At 36.7% G+C, this 15,665-nt stretch overlaps 1 protein-coding gene across 1 annotated transcript in view; it reads left to right on the forward strand.

Annotated features, from left to right (window-relative positions):
- Positions 1-17: 17 nt before the first annotated feature.
- LOC109396021 (solute carrier family 35 member F5-like) overlaps positions 18-15,665 on the forward strand; it is a 47,648-nt gene continuing 32,000 nt past the window's right edge. Inside the window, 7 exon segments of the mRNA XM_019667539.1 lie at positions 18-318; positions 1,111-1,201; positions 1,345-1,486; positions 6,223-6,366; positions 9,012-9,074; positions 11,045-11,126; positions 11,940-12,130. Of these exon segments, the coding sequence (XP_019523084.1) occupies positions 279-318; positions 1,111-1,201; positions 1,345-1,486; positions 6,223-6,366; positions 9,012-9,074; positions 11,045-11,126; positions 11,940-12,130 (753 nt within the window). The 5' untranslated portion in view covers positions 18-278.

Genomic DNA, 15,665 nt, shown 5'->3' on the forward strand with positions numbered 1-15,665 from the left:
CGCGGGGCTGGCTGTCCGGCCGGGGGCGGGGCCGGGGCCAGGGTCCAGCTCCGGGCCTCTGCGGCCATCTCTGCCTGCGAGGTCCGTTCCCCTCGCCCGCTCCCCGCCCTCCCGGGCCGAGTGGGGCCGGCTGGCGTCGGCAGCCTCTCCCGGAGGGGCACCGCGGTTTCAGGGGCTGGAGCTCCAGCGCAGCGCAATGTCAGGCGCCGTGACAGCTCTGTGAGTCCCAGGCCGCGGCCGTGGCGCTGGGTGGCGGCAGGGCCGGGCCGGATCCGCTCATGGTGCCGCCACGACGCCATCGCGGGGCAGGAAGGCCAGGTAAGCAGGCAGGGGAGGGCCCCGAAATGACCCGATGCCAAAACCGGGACCGAGCGCCCATGAACAGTTCCACCTCCAGCCCTTGGTGGCAGCCGAAGTGGCCTGACCAAAATGGTAACGGTCTATAGGCGCGGAGTGAGGGGGAGGCTGACAGGGGCGTGCTAGCCCGGTGCAGACTGGCAATTGGGGAAGCTACCCGCGCACCGCCGTTTCAGGGCTTTAACTCGCTCCCTGGGGAGGCGTCACTGGCTTCACTTTTTTTTTTCCTCCAAAATGAGGGGAAGGATTCCCTTTAACAGCTGCTTCCACACCATTCTCCCGAATTGCTATATCGATCTAAAATATCTAGATTATAGTGATGGGTGGATGGAGAAGGGTGTCGTATCCTTTCCCTTTACCGCATGAGTGATTGGAAACGTGCCCCCAAGACTCACAACAAATGAAATAACTGAACTCCACTCGAGGGGATTCTAGACAGAATAAGACACTTAGAAACAGACGCGTGTCTAGACGTCCCCTGGGGTGGATTCCTTTGGAGAGAGACTTGAGAGGCGAATGGAGTTCTGTATTTATGAAACTCGGAGAAGCTATTTTCCAGTAGTTAGTTATTCTTAAATATGCAGTTTGTTGAATATCGCTTCCCCTCCCCCCGTACCATGTACTTTTCTGAGGATTTGAAGTCTAGAGAATAGTATTCATTATATTTAATACTCTGATTTTTTCTTTCATTTTAAAGATGAGTAGAAAAAAAGATGTGATCAATCTTATTTAAAGTTCTTCACTTCTGTTTAGGTGCGCTGAGTTCTTCACCTCCGTTTAGGCTCAGATCTGCCAAGTTGTCAGGCACTGCCCTTGAAGATCTCAGAAAGGCCTTTAAAATAAGGTAAATTCCTCACGTTTTATTTATTTTGTGACTTTCAAATTGAAGATTAGCCAACAATTGTCGGATGTTTCTGTTATACTAATTTTGTCACTTTTATATGGTTGTTATTTTCAAAAACCCTCTGTTTGTTTTCTAAAACACAGACTGCAAATGGTGTGTGTATTTATCATGAACCGAATGAATTCCCAGAGCAGTGGTTTCACTCAGCGCAGGCGAATGGCTCTTGGGATTGTTATTCTCCTACTTGTTGATGTGATATGGGTTGCATCCTCAGAACTTACTTCGGTATGTAATTCCTGTCTTGCAATATAATAATATTCCTGTTAATCATTACTATCTCTCATGCTTACTTAAAGCAGTATTTTGAATATTGTTGAATTAGTTATGTTTTCTTTGATATTGAATTGGCATCAATTCAAGTTGAAACTGAAAGGATACTTTTTGTTTTTTTTATACAGTTTTCTTGGATCTTTTAGGGATGGTTATTTAGAAAGTGAGATACATATATATACACATTTTCTTATTATTTGAAGGTGTTCCTGTTTCTTCTTTTTTCCTGAATTTCTTTCTCAATAAGTAACTATTTTCTAGGGGAACATCCATCTAGGATCTAAAACTATTTGTCACCATTTAGTAGAAAATAAGAATGCCTTTGGATAAATGAGTGAAAATGATCAGAATTTTCACGTACAGCTCACTATTTTGCATACGCATGGGTGCGTACACATTTATCTGTTTGCTAATTCAAACTCTGTAAAGTACAGTGCCTTTAGTTAAATTTTATTTTGTCTTTATTGATGACCTATTGGTAGTAATGTGGTATTTTGAGTTCACAGGATAGTTTTTCTTTCTATTTCTATAGTTACTTTATTCTGTTTGGTTAATGATCCCTATATAAAGACAAGCAATGTAATTTTCAGAAATTACTGCATTTCAACTTAAATGTTGCAATCTTAAGGCTAATATACAACAGGAAACTAGTATTTATAAAGTGACCTTGAATGTCAAAAGAAGCAGTTTGATAGTGCTGGTCATCTCACGTCATAGCTAAGTAAATAGTTGACATTGACATATCCAATGAATAAATAAATTTTTAGCCTTTTTCGAATTAGGCTCTGGAATACAACAGGCCGTTTTTTTTTTTTAACTCGTCTATAACCTTTCACTCTTTAATAACTTTTAGATTAACATTTTGTAGTTTAAATACAAAGAAATCTCTTTAATGTTGATAGGGAACTAAGTCTATCTTTAAAATTTTATTTTAGTTTTAAATAGTTTGGTTTTTATTTATCAGGAAATAAAATGTAGGACAAAAGAGCTCCTGATTAAATTATAATTTAGCAATCCATATCTAAGCAGAGTAAATAAAAAACAAAAAACTTGTTCCTATTTTTGAAAAAGTAACATCTGTTAGCAAGAGAATATTTTGCAATTTCATTATCCAAGAGCATATGTAATGTGTCTAATTCTTCAGTCAAGTATGCTTATCAAACTTTTGAGGTAAATTGTGTATTTCAAAAAGAAATTCTTTTTATTAAGGAAAATTTCTAACATATGCAAAGTTGAGAGAATGGTATAATGAATTTTTATGTGCACATCATTTACCTTTAACAATTACCAAATCTTGCCAATCTTTTTTTTTTTTTTTTGAAAAAGATTTTATTGGGGAATTGGAGGAGGGGAACAGTGTTGGGGAATTGCGGAAGGGGACCAGCCAAGTTGTTGTTCTTCAGTCTTCATTGTGGAGGGCGCCAGTCCCCATCTGGCTTCCTGTCGGCAGCTCGTGGCCTCTAAGTTCAAGGTGTTGTGCTCAACCTTAGTTGTGGATGGGCATAGCCACCATCTCATGCGGGAGTTGAACCCGGCAGCCTTGTTGTTAAGAGCGCATGCTCTATCCACTGAGCCATCCAGGCGGCAGCTCAGCTCAAGGTACTGAGTTCAGTCTTAGTTGCAGGTGGGCATAGCCCACCATTGAACAGGCAATCTTGTTGTTACACCAGCTGAGCCATTCCGCCACCTGTTGGCATCTCAGTGACAGCTCAGCTCGGGTGCAGCGTCACCGGCTCATGTGGGAATCGAACCGGTGGCCCCATTGCTCAGAGCTCACACTCTTACGCCAACTCTTAACCAACTGAGCCACTCAGCCAGCCCAAATTTTGCCAGTCTTATTAACCCCTTCCCAAACATTTTTTCAATAAATTTTTATTTTTCAATTACAGTTGACATACAAGTATTATATTAGTTTCAGGTGTACAACATAGCCAAATATTTTTTTCCTGCAGTATTTTAAAGCAAATTCTAGCTATGTGTCATTTCACCTAAAAATTCTTTCATATTCATCTCAAACTGAAAAAGACTTAATTTTTAAAAATATAATCACTGTGCCATTAACATATCTAACTCCTTAAAAATCGGATACCTAGTCCATAGTTAAATTTCTCTAGTTGTGTCAAGGACATCTTTTTAGTTTAAGACCTAAACAAAAATCACACATTGCATTTGTTTTAACTTAAGTCAGTTTTATTCCTTACGCCTTAACTGTGTTCTCCCTCCCCCGCTTTATTGTTTGTTGTGTCATTGATTTGTTGGAGAAAGTGGATCATTTTTCCTTTAGGATAATTCACACTGTCTTAGTCCGTTTGGGGTTCTATGACAAGGTTACCATAGCCTGGGTGGCTCCAGCCACAAACATTTATTTCTCACAGTTCTGGAAGCTAGAAAGTCTAAGATCAAGATGCCGGCAATTCCTGTGTCTGGTGTGGAGCTGCTTCCTAGTTCTTAGGTGGCAGTCTTCTCAGTGTCCTCACAAGGCAGGAGGGCTGGGAGAGCTCTCTCGGGGGTTCCTTTCTAAGGGCACTGATCACATTCATGAGGGCTCCACTCTCATGACCTAGTCACCTCCCACAAGCCCCACCTCCTAACACCACCATATTGGGGGTTAGGATTTTAACATGAATTTTGGGGGCACCCAGATATTTAGCCCATAACACACATATTCTGGATTTGGCTGGTTGCTTCTTTGGCATGTCATTGAACTTGCTCCTCTTTCTCTTTTATTTCCTGTAAAATGGTATTTAGTTGTAAAGTCTTCTTGATTCAGTTTCAGTTTTTATGAAAAAAATATGTTGGTGGTACTAGGTTCTTCCTTTCACATTACAACATGAGGCACCTAACTTAATGCATGCAGTTACTTTGGGTGATGCCAATTTGAGGTTGATTCCTCATCAACCTTTAGGTAATAATTGAATATGCTTGTGATTATTGCCCAGATAGAATATTTCATTAGGGCTTATAAAGTGGTGACTTTTATAAGGCTGCATTTCTTCTGTATTTATTAGCTGAAATTCTTGAAGGAGAACTTTGCCACAACTACTGTTTGGTTATCCTAAAACTTATTTCATATAGGAAAGATTGGATCAATCTTGATTTTTTTCCCTTTATTTGTTTCAGAGTAATGTTGCCTAGAAACTTCCAGTAGCATCAATTGAGGGTTTTTTGAATATCATCATAGATTCATAGACTTGTGTATATTTGACACATCAAACAATTGTAGTTTTTTGTTTGGATGCTTATACTGTCCTATCTTTGACCACTGGGAGCCCCTTCAAATTGGCTCTAGTGTCCTTTTATTTTTTTAATTTTTTAAAATTTTTCTTTAAAGATTTTATTGGGGAATTGGGGGAGGGGAACACACAAGCTGCTGTCCTTTGGTTCTTCAGTCTAGTTGTGGAGGATGTCGCTTCACTGGCCCAAGTTGGTATTGCACTCTTCCCAGATGAGGCAGATCGTTCACCGGCCACTGGACAGCCGCTCACAGTGGCTCTTGGCAGCTCACTCCAGCTGCTGGCCACTCACGCTGGCTCCCAGCCACTCACGGTAGCTTATGGCAGCCTACTGCAGCTTCACTGCAGCCTACACCGTTGCCAGCAACTCAGGGCAGCCCAGCTCCAGGTCGAGCTGTTGTTCACCATCTTAGCTGTAGAGGGTGCAGTGCCACTGGCCCTCATGTGGGATCTGAACTGGGGTCCTGCTGCACATAGCTGGCATCCCAAGCCAGCTCTTAACCAACGCACCACTCAGCTGGTTCGCTACTGTCCTTTTAATATTACCCCATTAATCTTTAATATTCTATTTGCTTTCCGGCACAAGGTACCCAGGGCTTATCTGGTACATTTTCTGCCCCATACTTGGATGTAGCCATTTCTTCAATAATCCATGTTTTCTTTTAGTGTAAACTAATTCAGATCACTACCTGGATTCTAGAGGTTTTCATTCCCCCAGGGTTGTCATTTTTTTCTAGGCCTTTCATTGCACATAACTAGGAAATTCTTTTAGAAAAGAAAAAGGTGAGTTCATACTGGTATTTCCAATCTAAAAGAAGATTACATGTTTTTGTATAAATTCCTAATAACATTAAGTTTTATGCAGTTTTCTTCATACACCATTCTGGTTCATTGCCTTTTACTTTGTGCTAACTATTGGGTTGTTGGAAAAGTCATGACGCATTTTTGCAACGGGAAACGTAGAAAACATATGTCATGACTTTTCCAACAACCCAGTATTAGTCACCTCTTCAGACAGCTCAATAGCTGCTCCTAGGAAGCTTTCATAACCTTTAAATGCTCTGTGTCCCTTTGGTACTCCCATGGTACCCTTTGTACCCCTGTCATGGTACTCAGCACATTATACTGTGTATTCTTCATATATACCTCTTCTCAGGAAACCTGTCTCATTTTCCCTTAGCCCCTAGCATAAATACTGTTGCATAGTAGGTTTTCTATGAATGTTGAGCAAAACTTTTTTTGCAGGTTGTTCCTGCTTTTGTTTGGGTGTATTATCCTTTTTTATGCAAAGCAAATACAATATTCAGAAATGAATCTAACATATTTTTATAATCCTTTTAATCTTTCCCTTCCAAATGAGCTTCTAGAGTTAAAAATTATGTCATAGCCTTGCTTTATTGGAGATAAGTAATAAGGTTTAAACTCATCTTATAGTTTGTGTAATTTTTTCCTTTACAGTATGTTTTTACTCAGTACAATAAGCCATTCTTCAGCACCTTTGCAAAAACATCTATGTTTGTTCTGTACCTTTTGGGCTTTATTATTTGGAAGCCATGGAGACAACAGTGTACAAGAGGATTTCGAGGAAAGCATGCTGCTTTTGTAAGTTTAAATTTTAAGTGTTTGTTGTTGAGGGGATATATTTTTTCAAAGTTTAAAGATGTATTAGTTTCTTGAAGGACACTCCACTTTTAAGTTGTTCCATTAAGTGAGTGAAGATATCATGATATAAGAAAAACCTACATTTGTCCAAAATTTACAACTTATTCTTCTAATCAGTTTGGTATCAGAATATCTTGTGAGAAGTCAAAGGTACATAACCACTTTCTCTCCCTTACCTCATGACATTCTCTGAGATGTTAAAAAGTTTTGAGCTCGTGAAAATCAATTAATGTGGAGACGATGATGCAAGAAAGGAAGAAGACAACTAGTCACCTGGAGTCTTTGGCCTTTTTCAGACTGGATGAGTATCATTTAATTGGTTGTAAAGTTGAATGTAGAAGCAAAATAATTTAAGTTTTTATATATTAAAATGAAATACCATATTTCAAGGCATGTTTCAGATGTTTAGCTAATCAGTCAAGTTATATCCTTTCAATGATGTAACATAACATGCTGATTCATGGAAGTAGAAACTGAATATTTAGTAGAATGAAAAATGTAAAACTGTCTCTTGCATTAATCCTTTTTCTTTTCATTCTCCCTTTCTTTTTAAAATTGTGGCAAAATATACATAACATCAAATTTATCAGTTTAACCATTTTTTCCCCCTTTTTGTTATAGTAAAATGTATATAACATAAAATTGATCATTTTTACCATTTTAAAATGTATAGTTCAGTGGCATTAAGTATATTCACTTTGCTGTGCAACCATCACCACCATCCATCTCCAGAACTTTTTCATCACCCCAAACAGAAACACTCTGCCTATTAAACAATCACTCCCATCTCCCCTCCCCTCAGCCCATGCTAACCAGTGTTTTCCTTTCTGTCTCTGTTATTCCTTTTCTTTTATGTGTACTATTTTTTTGTGGGTTAAAATATTATTATTTCTTGCCTTATCTAGTGAGTACATTCTTGAAAAATATACTCATTGGATTTTTGTCAGGGCTTTTCAGTAATTGTTTTTGAGGTAAAGCTTAGGGTATACACTCATGTGCACAAAAGTTTAACTTATGAAAATGTATATATGTACATATCATGTATATATATGCATTATATATATATACACACGTATATATTTTACTTTTCAAAAGTAACATATACATTATAGAAATGCATATACTTTGTAGTATTACATGTAGGAATGTTATGTATACATGTACATTGTCAAAAATGTAGAAAATACAGATAAACAAAAAGAAGTAAGTAAATTCTACCATTCAAGAAATAACTGTTGATAGTATTTCGGCATACATCCTGCCATTCTTTTTCATGTGTGTATTTTTGTTTCATATTTGTATAAAAATGAAATTGTACTGTTATGTGCTGTTTTATAACTTGCTTTCTGTACTTATTAGTATATCATGAACAACTTTCTATGTAATTTAGTATTACTAGAACATTTTTTAAGGTCAAGTATTTTTTAATTGTAGTGATAAATGTTCCTTGTTAAAAACAAATTATTGTAAGAATAAAAATAGTCTATCCATAATCTCACCATTTTAATAGCATTATAAATATTGATACTATCTATAGCTATATATTTATGTGTATATATTAAAAATAATTTATAGTAGAAATAAGTTTAGTCTTACATCTAATTAAGTTTTAAAAAGTTTAGTCTCACAGTTATACCTAATTCATATCTCTTTTAGCAGTATATAAGATGGAACCCTTACCAAAACCCCAAAACTTGCCAGTTTGATAGGTGAACAGTAGTATCTTGTTAAAATGCATTTTTTTTGGTTACTTTTTCATATATTTGTTGCTCAATAGAATTCTTTTGTCTGCTCTCTGTATCTTGTTCATTTTTGTTTTTTTTTTTTGTTAGCTGAGCCATCCTGCCACCTGTTGGCAGCTCAGTGGCAGCTCAGCTCGGGCTGGGACTTGAACCGCTGTTGCTCAGAGCTCAAACCCTTGAGCGAGCTCTTAACCAACTGAGCCACTCGGCCGGCCCTGTATCTTGTTCATTTTTCCATTGAATTTTTCATATTGATTTATAAGCATTGTTAAGAGCATGAGCTCTGGTGTTTGAATCTTGTTCTGTCACTTGCTGATTGTGTGACCTCAGGCAAGTTATTTAACCTCTTCATACTAGAAGCAGGGATAATGATAGGGTAACTGTGGGTATGACACAGCACTAGCACAGTGGTTCTCAAAGTTTGGTCCAGTCCCTGAGATCCATTTAGGGAGTTCTTGAGATTAATACTATTTTCATGATAATACTAAGATGTTATTTGTCTTTTTTACTAACCCATCCATCCTTTTCTTTCCCTACTAATCTGAAATGTTTTAATGGTGTTGTGAAAAGGGCATAAGTTTTGGAGTTAGATTACTTGAATTTTAATCCTGACTCTGTTACTTAGATGAAATCTCTTGTCCTCAGTTTCTTCATTAGTAAGATAAAGATGATAATGCCTGCCTTGCATGGTTGAATACTTGGGCATTAGCTGCTATTATTATTAATAGTTATATTCTGATAGGTCTACTCTGGATTTTTTATTCTATTCTTTTGAGCTGTGACTGATACTAATCTTACTTTATAACATGAGTTTAATTGAGTTTTATGTCCTGTTATCTGTAGTTTGCAGATGCTGAAGGTTACTTTGCTGCTTGCACAACAGATACAACTATGAATAGTTCTTTGGTAAGTGCTGCTTTTCTCGTCAGGAATGGAGCAGTTGGAGTTGAGCCATGGTGGGAAGGACCGAAATAGCTTGAATAACAACACAGCTATATTAGAATATATATATATTGAGTGCTCTCTGTGAGAATTTTAGTTTGGTCTCTCTTTTCTAGTGACACATGAGGCTTAAAAATAAGCAATTCAGTCACCACAGGGGAGAGAGGGGAAGAGGAAAGTAGTTAAGGAGTGAAAATAGTAAAGGAAAGTCCTTTGTCCCTTGTTTCTTACCAACTTTGTCACTTCATGTTTATTATTATATTATTATTACTTAGAAACAAATGTATTTGATTGACACTGAGAATATATAAGTAAATTGTTCATTTATTCCACAAATTTTTAAGAGTACTTAATATGTATTAAGCACTTGTTTTAGACCGGAAATACAGCTTATGTTCTAGTGTGTGTGTAGGAGCGAGAAGGAGACAGATAATAAGCAAGTAAATAAAGTAATTAATATATTCACTTATTTCAGGCATTTATAATCTAGTTGGAGAGATAGTATATAAAAATCTATTCTTTTCAGACCATCACTGAAACATCTCTTTTTCATGTATTGTTTCAGATCTGACATTCTATATGAGGAAAAAATTAAAGTTACTCTAAAGTGTAATAACCAATTTATGAAGCACTAGCTTGTTGACCTTATTGACAGTACAGTTTTTTGTTTGTTTATCTGGCTTGTAGAGCTACATTTGCATGTAGGGTAGGTTACCTGGTGCCGTGAAGAGTTTATGACGCTTAGAGAAAATGTCATTTCTTTCCTCTGGGATCTTAAGCATCAACAAGATTATCAATTGTTTCTTTCGATGTAGAAGGCAGAGCTGAGATGGCAGCCTACTCTTCAAACTACTCTTCTACTAGCTGTTGCTATTATCTGTAAGATGGATGTGTCAAATTGTTCTGGCCAAATGCTGTAATGAAAAGTTAATGTAACAAAGAGACTATGTGTGTGTCTATTTCCAGATTCTTTTCTCTCTTCATTTACTGAATATTTTTCATTGGCAGAGTTTAATACCAGGAGTTAAAAGAGAAATCAAAGATATTAAAAAAAAAATTTGTGTTAATTTAAGAAATAACCTAGTTGGAGAATTGTGCCTTAAATATAGATCATGTGAAGAATATTTGCAAAAACAGTTGAGAAATTTACAAACACTTAAAAATATATGGCTTTAGAGCACAGTTATACAAACCTGGCTTTAATTCTGTTATTTTATATCTCAGCTTCTAGAAAAGTACCTTTAAAATACCATTTTATAAGGTTGTTGCAGGGACTAATGAGCAATGTGTGTTTAACTGCTCTGAATTTGGTACCTGTGCATAGTAAGAACTGATAAGTGGTAGCTTTTTTTTTCTAATCAATTTTATAAAAAGTTTTCAGGAATTTTTGGTTTTAGTTCACTCTTAAGTAGTAAGAGGAAATAATTTGGCAAATATGTGTACATATGATATACATGATTATCTGTTCATTGTCTGCCTTCCCCTGTGGACTACACAATCACTGAGGACAGTGAGTTTGTCTTTTATTCACTCTTATATTCCCAGGACCTAGAACAGCACCTGATATAGTAAGAGCTCAAAATGTATTTGTTAAAAGAATGAATGAAAAGGAATGGGAGATAATCTGTTAGCAGGGAAAGAGGTCTGTTTTTATGACACTTAAATGTTAAATATCATAACGTAACAATGCTGTACTGTTACATTTCTAAACCCTAAGTTGATTCTTTTTTGTCATTGTACCTGTGTGGATCATTTGAGTCTCCTTGTGAAGTCTTGAAAATACATTTTGGGAAAATTATACTGTATAAACATAGTGGCCAGTAGCTGTGTTGTGGGTAGTATCTGTGTCTACATAGCATCCATTTAAATTTTAGCCAATATATCAGCTATTATACTTGCTGTTTATATTTGTTTCTGTTTCTGGTATATTCCAGAGTGAACCTTTGTATGTTCCTGTGAAATTTCATGATCTTCCAAGTGAAAAACCTGAGAACACAAACATTGATACTGAAAAAAGTAAGGAAAACTTAGGATTTCTTATTTTAGAAATGGGTAGAAATTTTAGCTTCATTCAAGCCATCCCCAAACTTAGTGATTGGGGATCAGCAGGCAGCTCTTTTGTTCCACATGGTGTTGGCTTGGCCTGTCGTCTTCCAGAAGTTTGGGAGTTTTTATGAATTCAACTGGAAATAATTTCCAAATACCAGAAATCTCTATGATTTTATTATCTATCTATCATCTATCTATCTATCTATCTATCTATCTATCTATCTATCTATCTATCTATCTATCTTAAAATGAATGATATCCTCTTCAACCATGCCATCACAAACCTTGATAGCAAATTATAGGAGTTTTTCTGGTTCTGTGAATTGAATAAAGAATGCCAGCTTCAACATAAGGCACAGTATTTATGCATCATGTTCTCTTACAAGGATTGGACCTATAGAGGAATGTTCTGCATACTTGACCAGAAAAGTAATTCTCACAAATTGGGTATGAGGAAAAATCCAAACAAAGTTTTATGTATATGCTAAAATAATCATACCATAACCCTGAACCAGGCAGTTGTGTATGTATATAGTTGCAGAAATATTGTTGGAATATAACCTTTAAAACATTTTTATAGATGAACATGTTTTTCCTGTTAACTATTTTGAGTGAGCAAAGGTGCCCCAGGTCATGATATAACTCTGGTTTTCTTTGATTGTTCAAGACTGATTACAGATGGGTTAAATAATATGCATGTATCAGTAAATTAAAACTTGTGACTTTTGTTGGATGCGAGGGAAAACATTTAATGATTTGTTTTATACTTTTTCTTTCAAGCTCCCAAAAAGTCTCGTGTAAGGTTCAGTAATATCATGGAGATTCGACAGCTTCCATCAAGCCATGCATTGGAAGCTAAGTTGTCTCGCATGTCATATCCTACTGTGAAAGAACAAGAATTCTTACTCAAAACTGTGGGGAAACTTACTGCAACTCAAGTAGCAAAAATTAGCTTTTTTTTCTGCTTTGTGGTAGGTCTTCTCTTTATTACATATTTGAACTTGAATTTTAAGACAGTATTCTTTTTTTTTTTTTAAGGTTTTTATTGGGGAATTGGGGGATGGGAACAGCACTGGGGAATTGGGGAAGGGGAACAGACAAGTTGTTGTCCTTTTGTTCTTCAGTCTAGTTGTGGAGGATGTTGCTTTACTGGCCCAAGTTGGCACTATCATTGCGCTCTTCCCGGGCGAGGCAGATCAGTCGCCGGCTTCTGGATGGCCGCTCACTGCGGCTGCTGGCCGCTCACGCTGGCTGCTGGCTACACACGGTAGCTCACGGCAACCCACTGCCACAAGGGGCTGCAGCTTACACCGTCGCCGGCGACTCATGGCAGCCCAGCTCCAGGTTGAGCTGTTGTTCAGCATCTTAGCTGTGGAGGGCAGTGTCACTGGCCCTCATATGTGGGATCCGAACCGGGGCCCTCTGGCGTCCCAAGCCAGTTCTTAACCATCGCGCCACTCGGCCGGCCCAAGACAGTATTCTTACCAACAATGTAATGTTGAAGTGTAAGAGTATTAGGTCGCTTACTCATGACTTTAAACTCTGCTATTTGGTGTCATTGAAGAATTAGAGTATCAAACTTAATAAATGCTTGTCATACCTCAAAGAATTTAAGAAATACTTTATAGCACAGCTACTCATATATACTCAGAATTTGGCATTTCCTCGTGGTCAGAATATTAAATAGAGTTATTTTACACTATGATATATCCAGATAAAAGTTTATACATTTATTTCTTCAAATAAGTGTTTTTGCAGATTTATATTAAATTCATGTAAATGTCAATATTTTAGTGAATAATGATAGTAAAATTTTTACAGAATTTCTTATAATATTGTTGATAGCTTCTCTTTATAGAAACTGAAATATGTACTTATCATATCGCAAAGAATAATCATATAGCAAATCAAATGTTATTTGCGGTTAAGTTGGTATTAGAGATTTGTCTGAGTTAGTAAAAACTGAAATTTAGAAGTTAAAAAATGAATATCAGTTCTCTTTTATAATGTGTCATTGGAAGTTGTCTCATCCATGGTTGTTTAGTATGAGCCTTTAAGATTTAAATTTATACTGAGCATTTTTCAACACTTGATAGTGCAATGCTAATGTCAATATTATTAACCTGATTATAGTTTTTTTATTTTACAATTTTGCCTCTCATATTTACTGATAGCCCATTTTTCTCTTCTGCCTGAATAACCTCTATTTTAGTGATACCTTAATTAATATATTCAGCAATACAAACAAATGAAAAAATATTAGGGAGTTGTAATATGATAGTTACATACATAATAAAATTAATATAAAGGCTCATATCTTTGGATTATGCCATTAGTTCTGATTTCTGTTTGCTTGCTTTAAATAAGCATAAGGCAAGACTAAGATTTATTCATTATATGTTACCTAATTTTCAAAGGACACTTGAGGTGGAGTGTAATTAAAAGGATCTACGTGGTAAAAGTTTTTAAAATGGGGAAAAGATGAGAGCCAGATTAAATGGGTAATGTGTGGCGGTGGGGAAGCTGCTGTGGAATGAGATTATCTGTCAGGAGCTTCGATTTAAGGGAAGAAAACTGTTTCAGGTGAGCACATGGTTCATCTCTAGGCAAACTGGCAGGAAGGCAGAAAGGAAAACCTTAGTTACACAGTATAGTAGATTTGTAGATAGGTATGTGCAGATAATAGCCTTTTAAAAAAATTGTGGTAAAATATACATACCATAAAATTTATCATTTTAATGATTTTTTTTTAAAAGATTTTATTGGGTAACTGGGGGAGGGGAACAGTGTTGGGGAGTCAGGAAGGGGGAACAGACAAGTCGCTGTCCTTTTGTTCTTCAGTCTAGTTGTGGAGGACGTCGCTTCACTGGCCCGTGTTGGTAATATCACTGCGCTCTTCCCGGGTGAAGCAGTGGCTCGCTGGCCATTGGATGGCCGCTCACGTCTGCTGCCGGCCAGCCCCACTGCAGCCTACGCCGTTGCCGGCAACTCACAGCAGCCCAGCTCCAGGTCGAGCTGTTGTTCATCATCTTAGCTGTAGAGGGTTAGAGGGTGCAGCGTCACTGGCCCTCATGTGGGATCCGAAGCAGGGCCCTGCTGCTCAGAGCTGGCGTTCCAAGCCAGCTAACCAACGTGCCACTTGGTCGGCCCTCATTTTAACAATTTTTAAGTGTACAGTGTAGTGGCATTAAATAAATTCACATTATTATACAACCATCACCACCATCCAGCCACAGAACTTTTTTCATCTGGCAAAACTGAAACTCTGTACTTATTAAATGATAACTCCCCACCCTTCTCCCCCAGCCCCTAACAGCTGCCATTCTACTTTCTGTCTCTATGAATTTGACTACACTAAGTACATCATATAAGTGGAATCAGACAATATTTGTCCTTTTGTGACTGGCTTATTTTACTGAGGATATTGTCTCCAGAGTTCATCTTTGTGGCATGTATTAGAATTTCCTTTTTAAGGATGATTAATATTCCATTGTATGTATATACCACATTGTTTACCCATTCATCTGTTGATGTATACTGGGGTTGCTTCCACCTTTAATAGTCTTTTTTTTTTTTAATAAACCTTAAATAAGTCACAAGTGCAGAAAGTTATATTAGTCTTAGTAAAGGCATTTCTACAGAAAGTCAGAATAATATAGTCCAGACCTATAGCTTTTTTGGAGACTTAATAGAGTGATAAGCTCAGATGAGGTCTAGAGCTGTGCTGTTCAATAGAAATATAATGTTAGTTTCAAATGCAGGTCACATATGTGTTTTTAAATTTTCTACTAGCCATGTTAAAAAGAAACAAAGGAAAGTAAAGTTAATTTCAATACTATATTTTTATTTAAGCTATTATATATAAAATATTTCAACATATTATCAATATAAAAATTATTGATGAGGAAATTTACATGTTTTATACTAAAGTCTTCTAAACATTTCCATTTTTAAACATTTTAGTTTCTGTTTCATTCCAATTTCAGTTTTTATTTCAATTTTTAAACATTTCAGTTCAGGACTAGCCACATTTTAGTTGCTCAGTAGCCAGCATGTGGCTGTTGGCTAGTGTACTGGACAGTACAGGTCAAAAGGAGTTCGTGATTATTGTATTTACCAGTCCTCCTTTAATTTTTTTTTGTATCATTAGGGTTTATGATGTTTTATTTTCTGTAAAATAAAATTTAGGTTATATAGGCTTTACCATGAATACCTTTTATTATAATTTAAAAATGGATTATCATTCATGAAATAATTAGGTATTATATAAATTATTTTAAATCTGTTCACTATTAGTAAGTGGTTGTTCTCAACTCTGGCATAATGAAAAGAAAAATTGTAAAGGTAATTTTTATTGGAGGACAATTAGGATGGGTCTTCTTTTGTGATGAGGTTACCTTGAGTTTGAGCCAGAGAATGGAGTTTTGGGAAAGGTAGAGAATGGGGAGGTCTTTCTGGAAAGAGTTCATAGTTAATGAAGAGTTGTTATGATTTTTGAATGCCTGC

The sequence above is a fragment of the Hipposideros armiger genome, unplaced genomic scaffold, assembly GCF_001890085.2.
Source record: "Hipposideros armiger isolate ML-2016 unplaced genomic scaffold, ASM189008v1 scaffold_500, whole genome shotgun sequence".
Classification (NCBI taxonomy): Eukaryota; Metazoa; Chordata; class Mammalia; order Chiroptera; family Hipposideridae; genus Hipposideros; species Hipposideros armiger.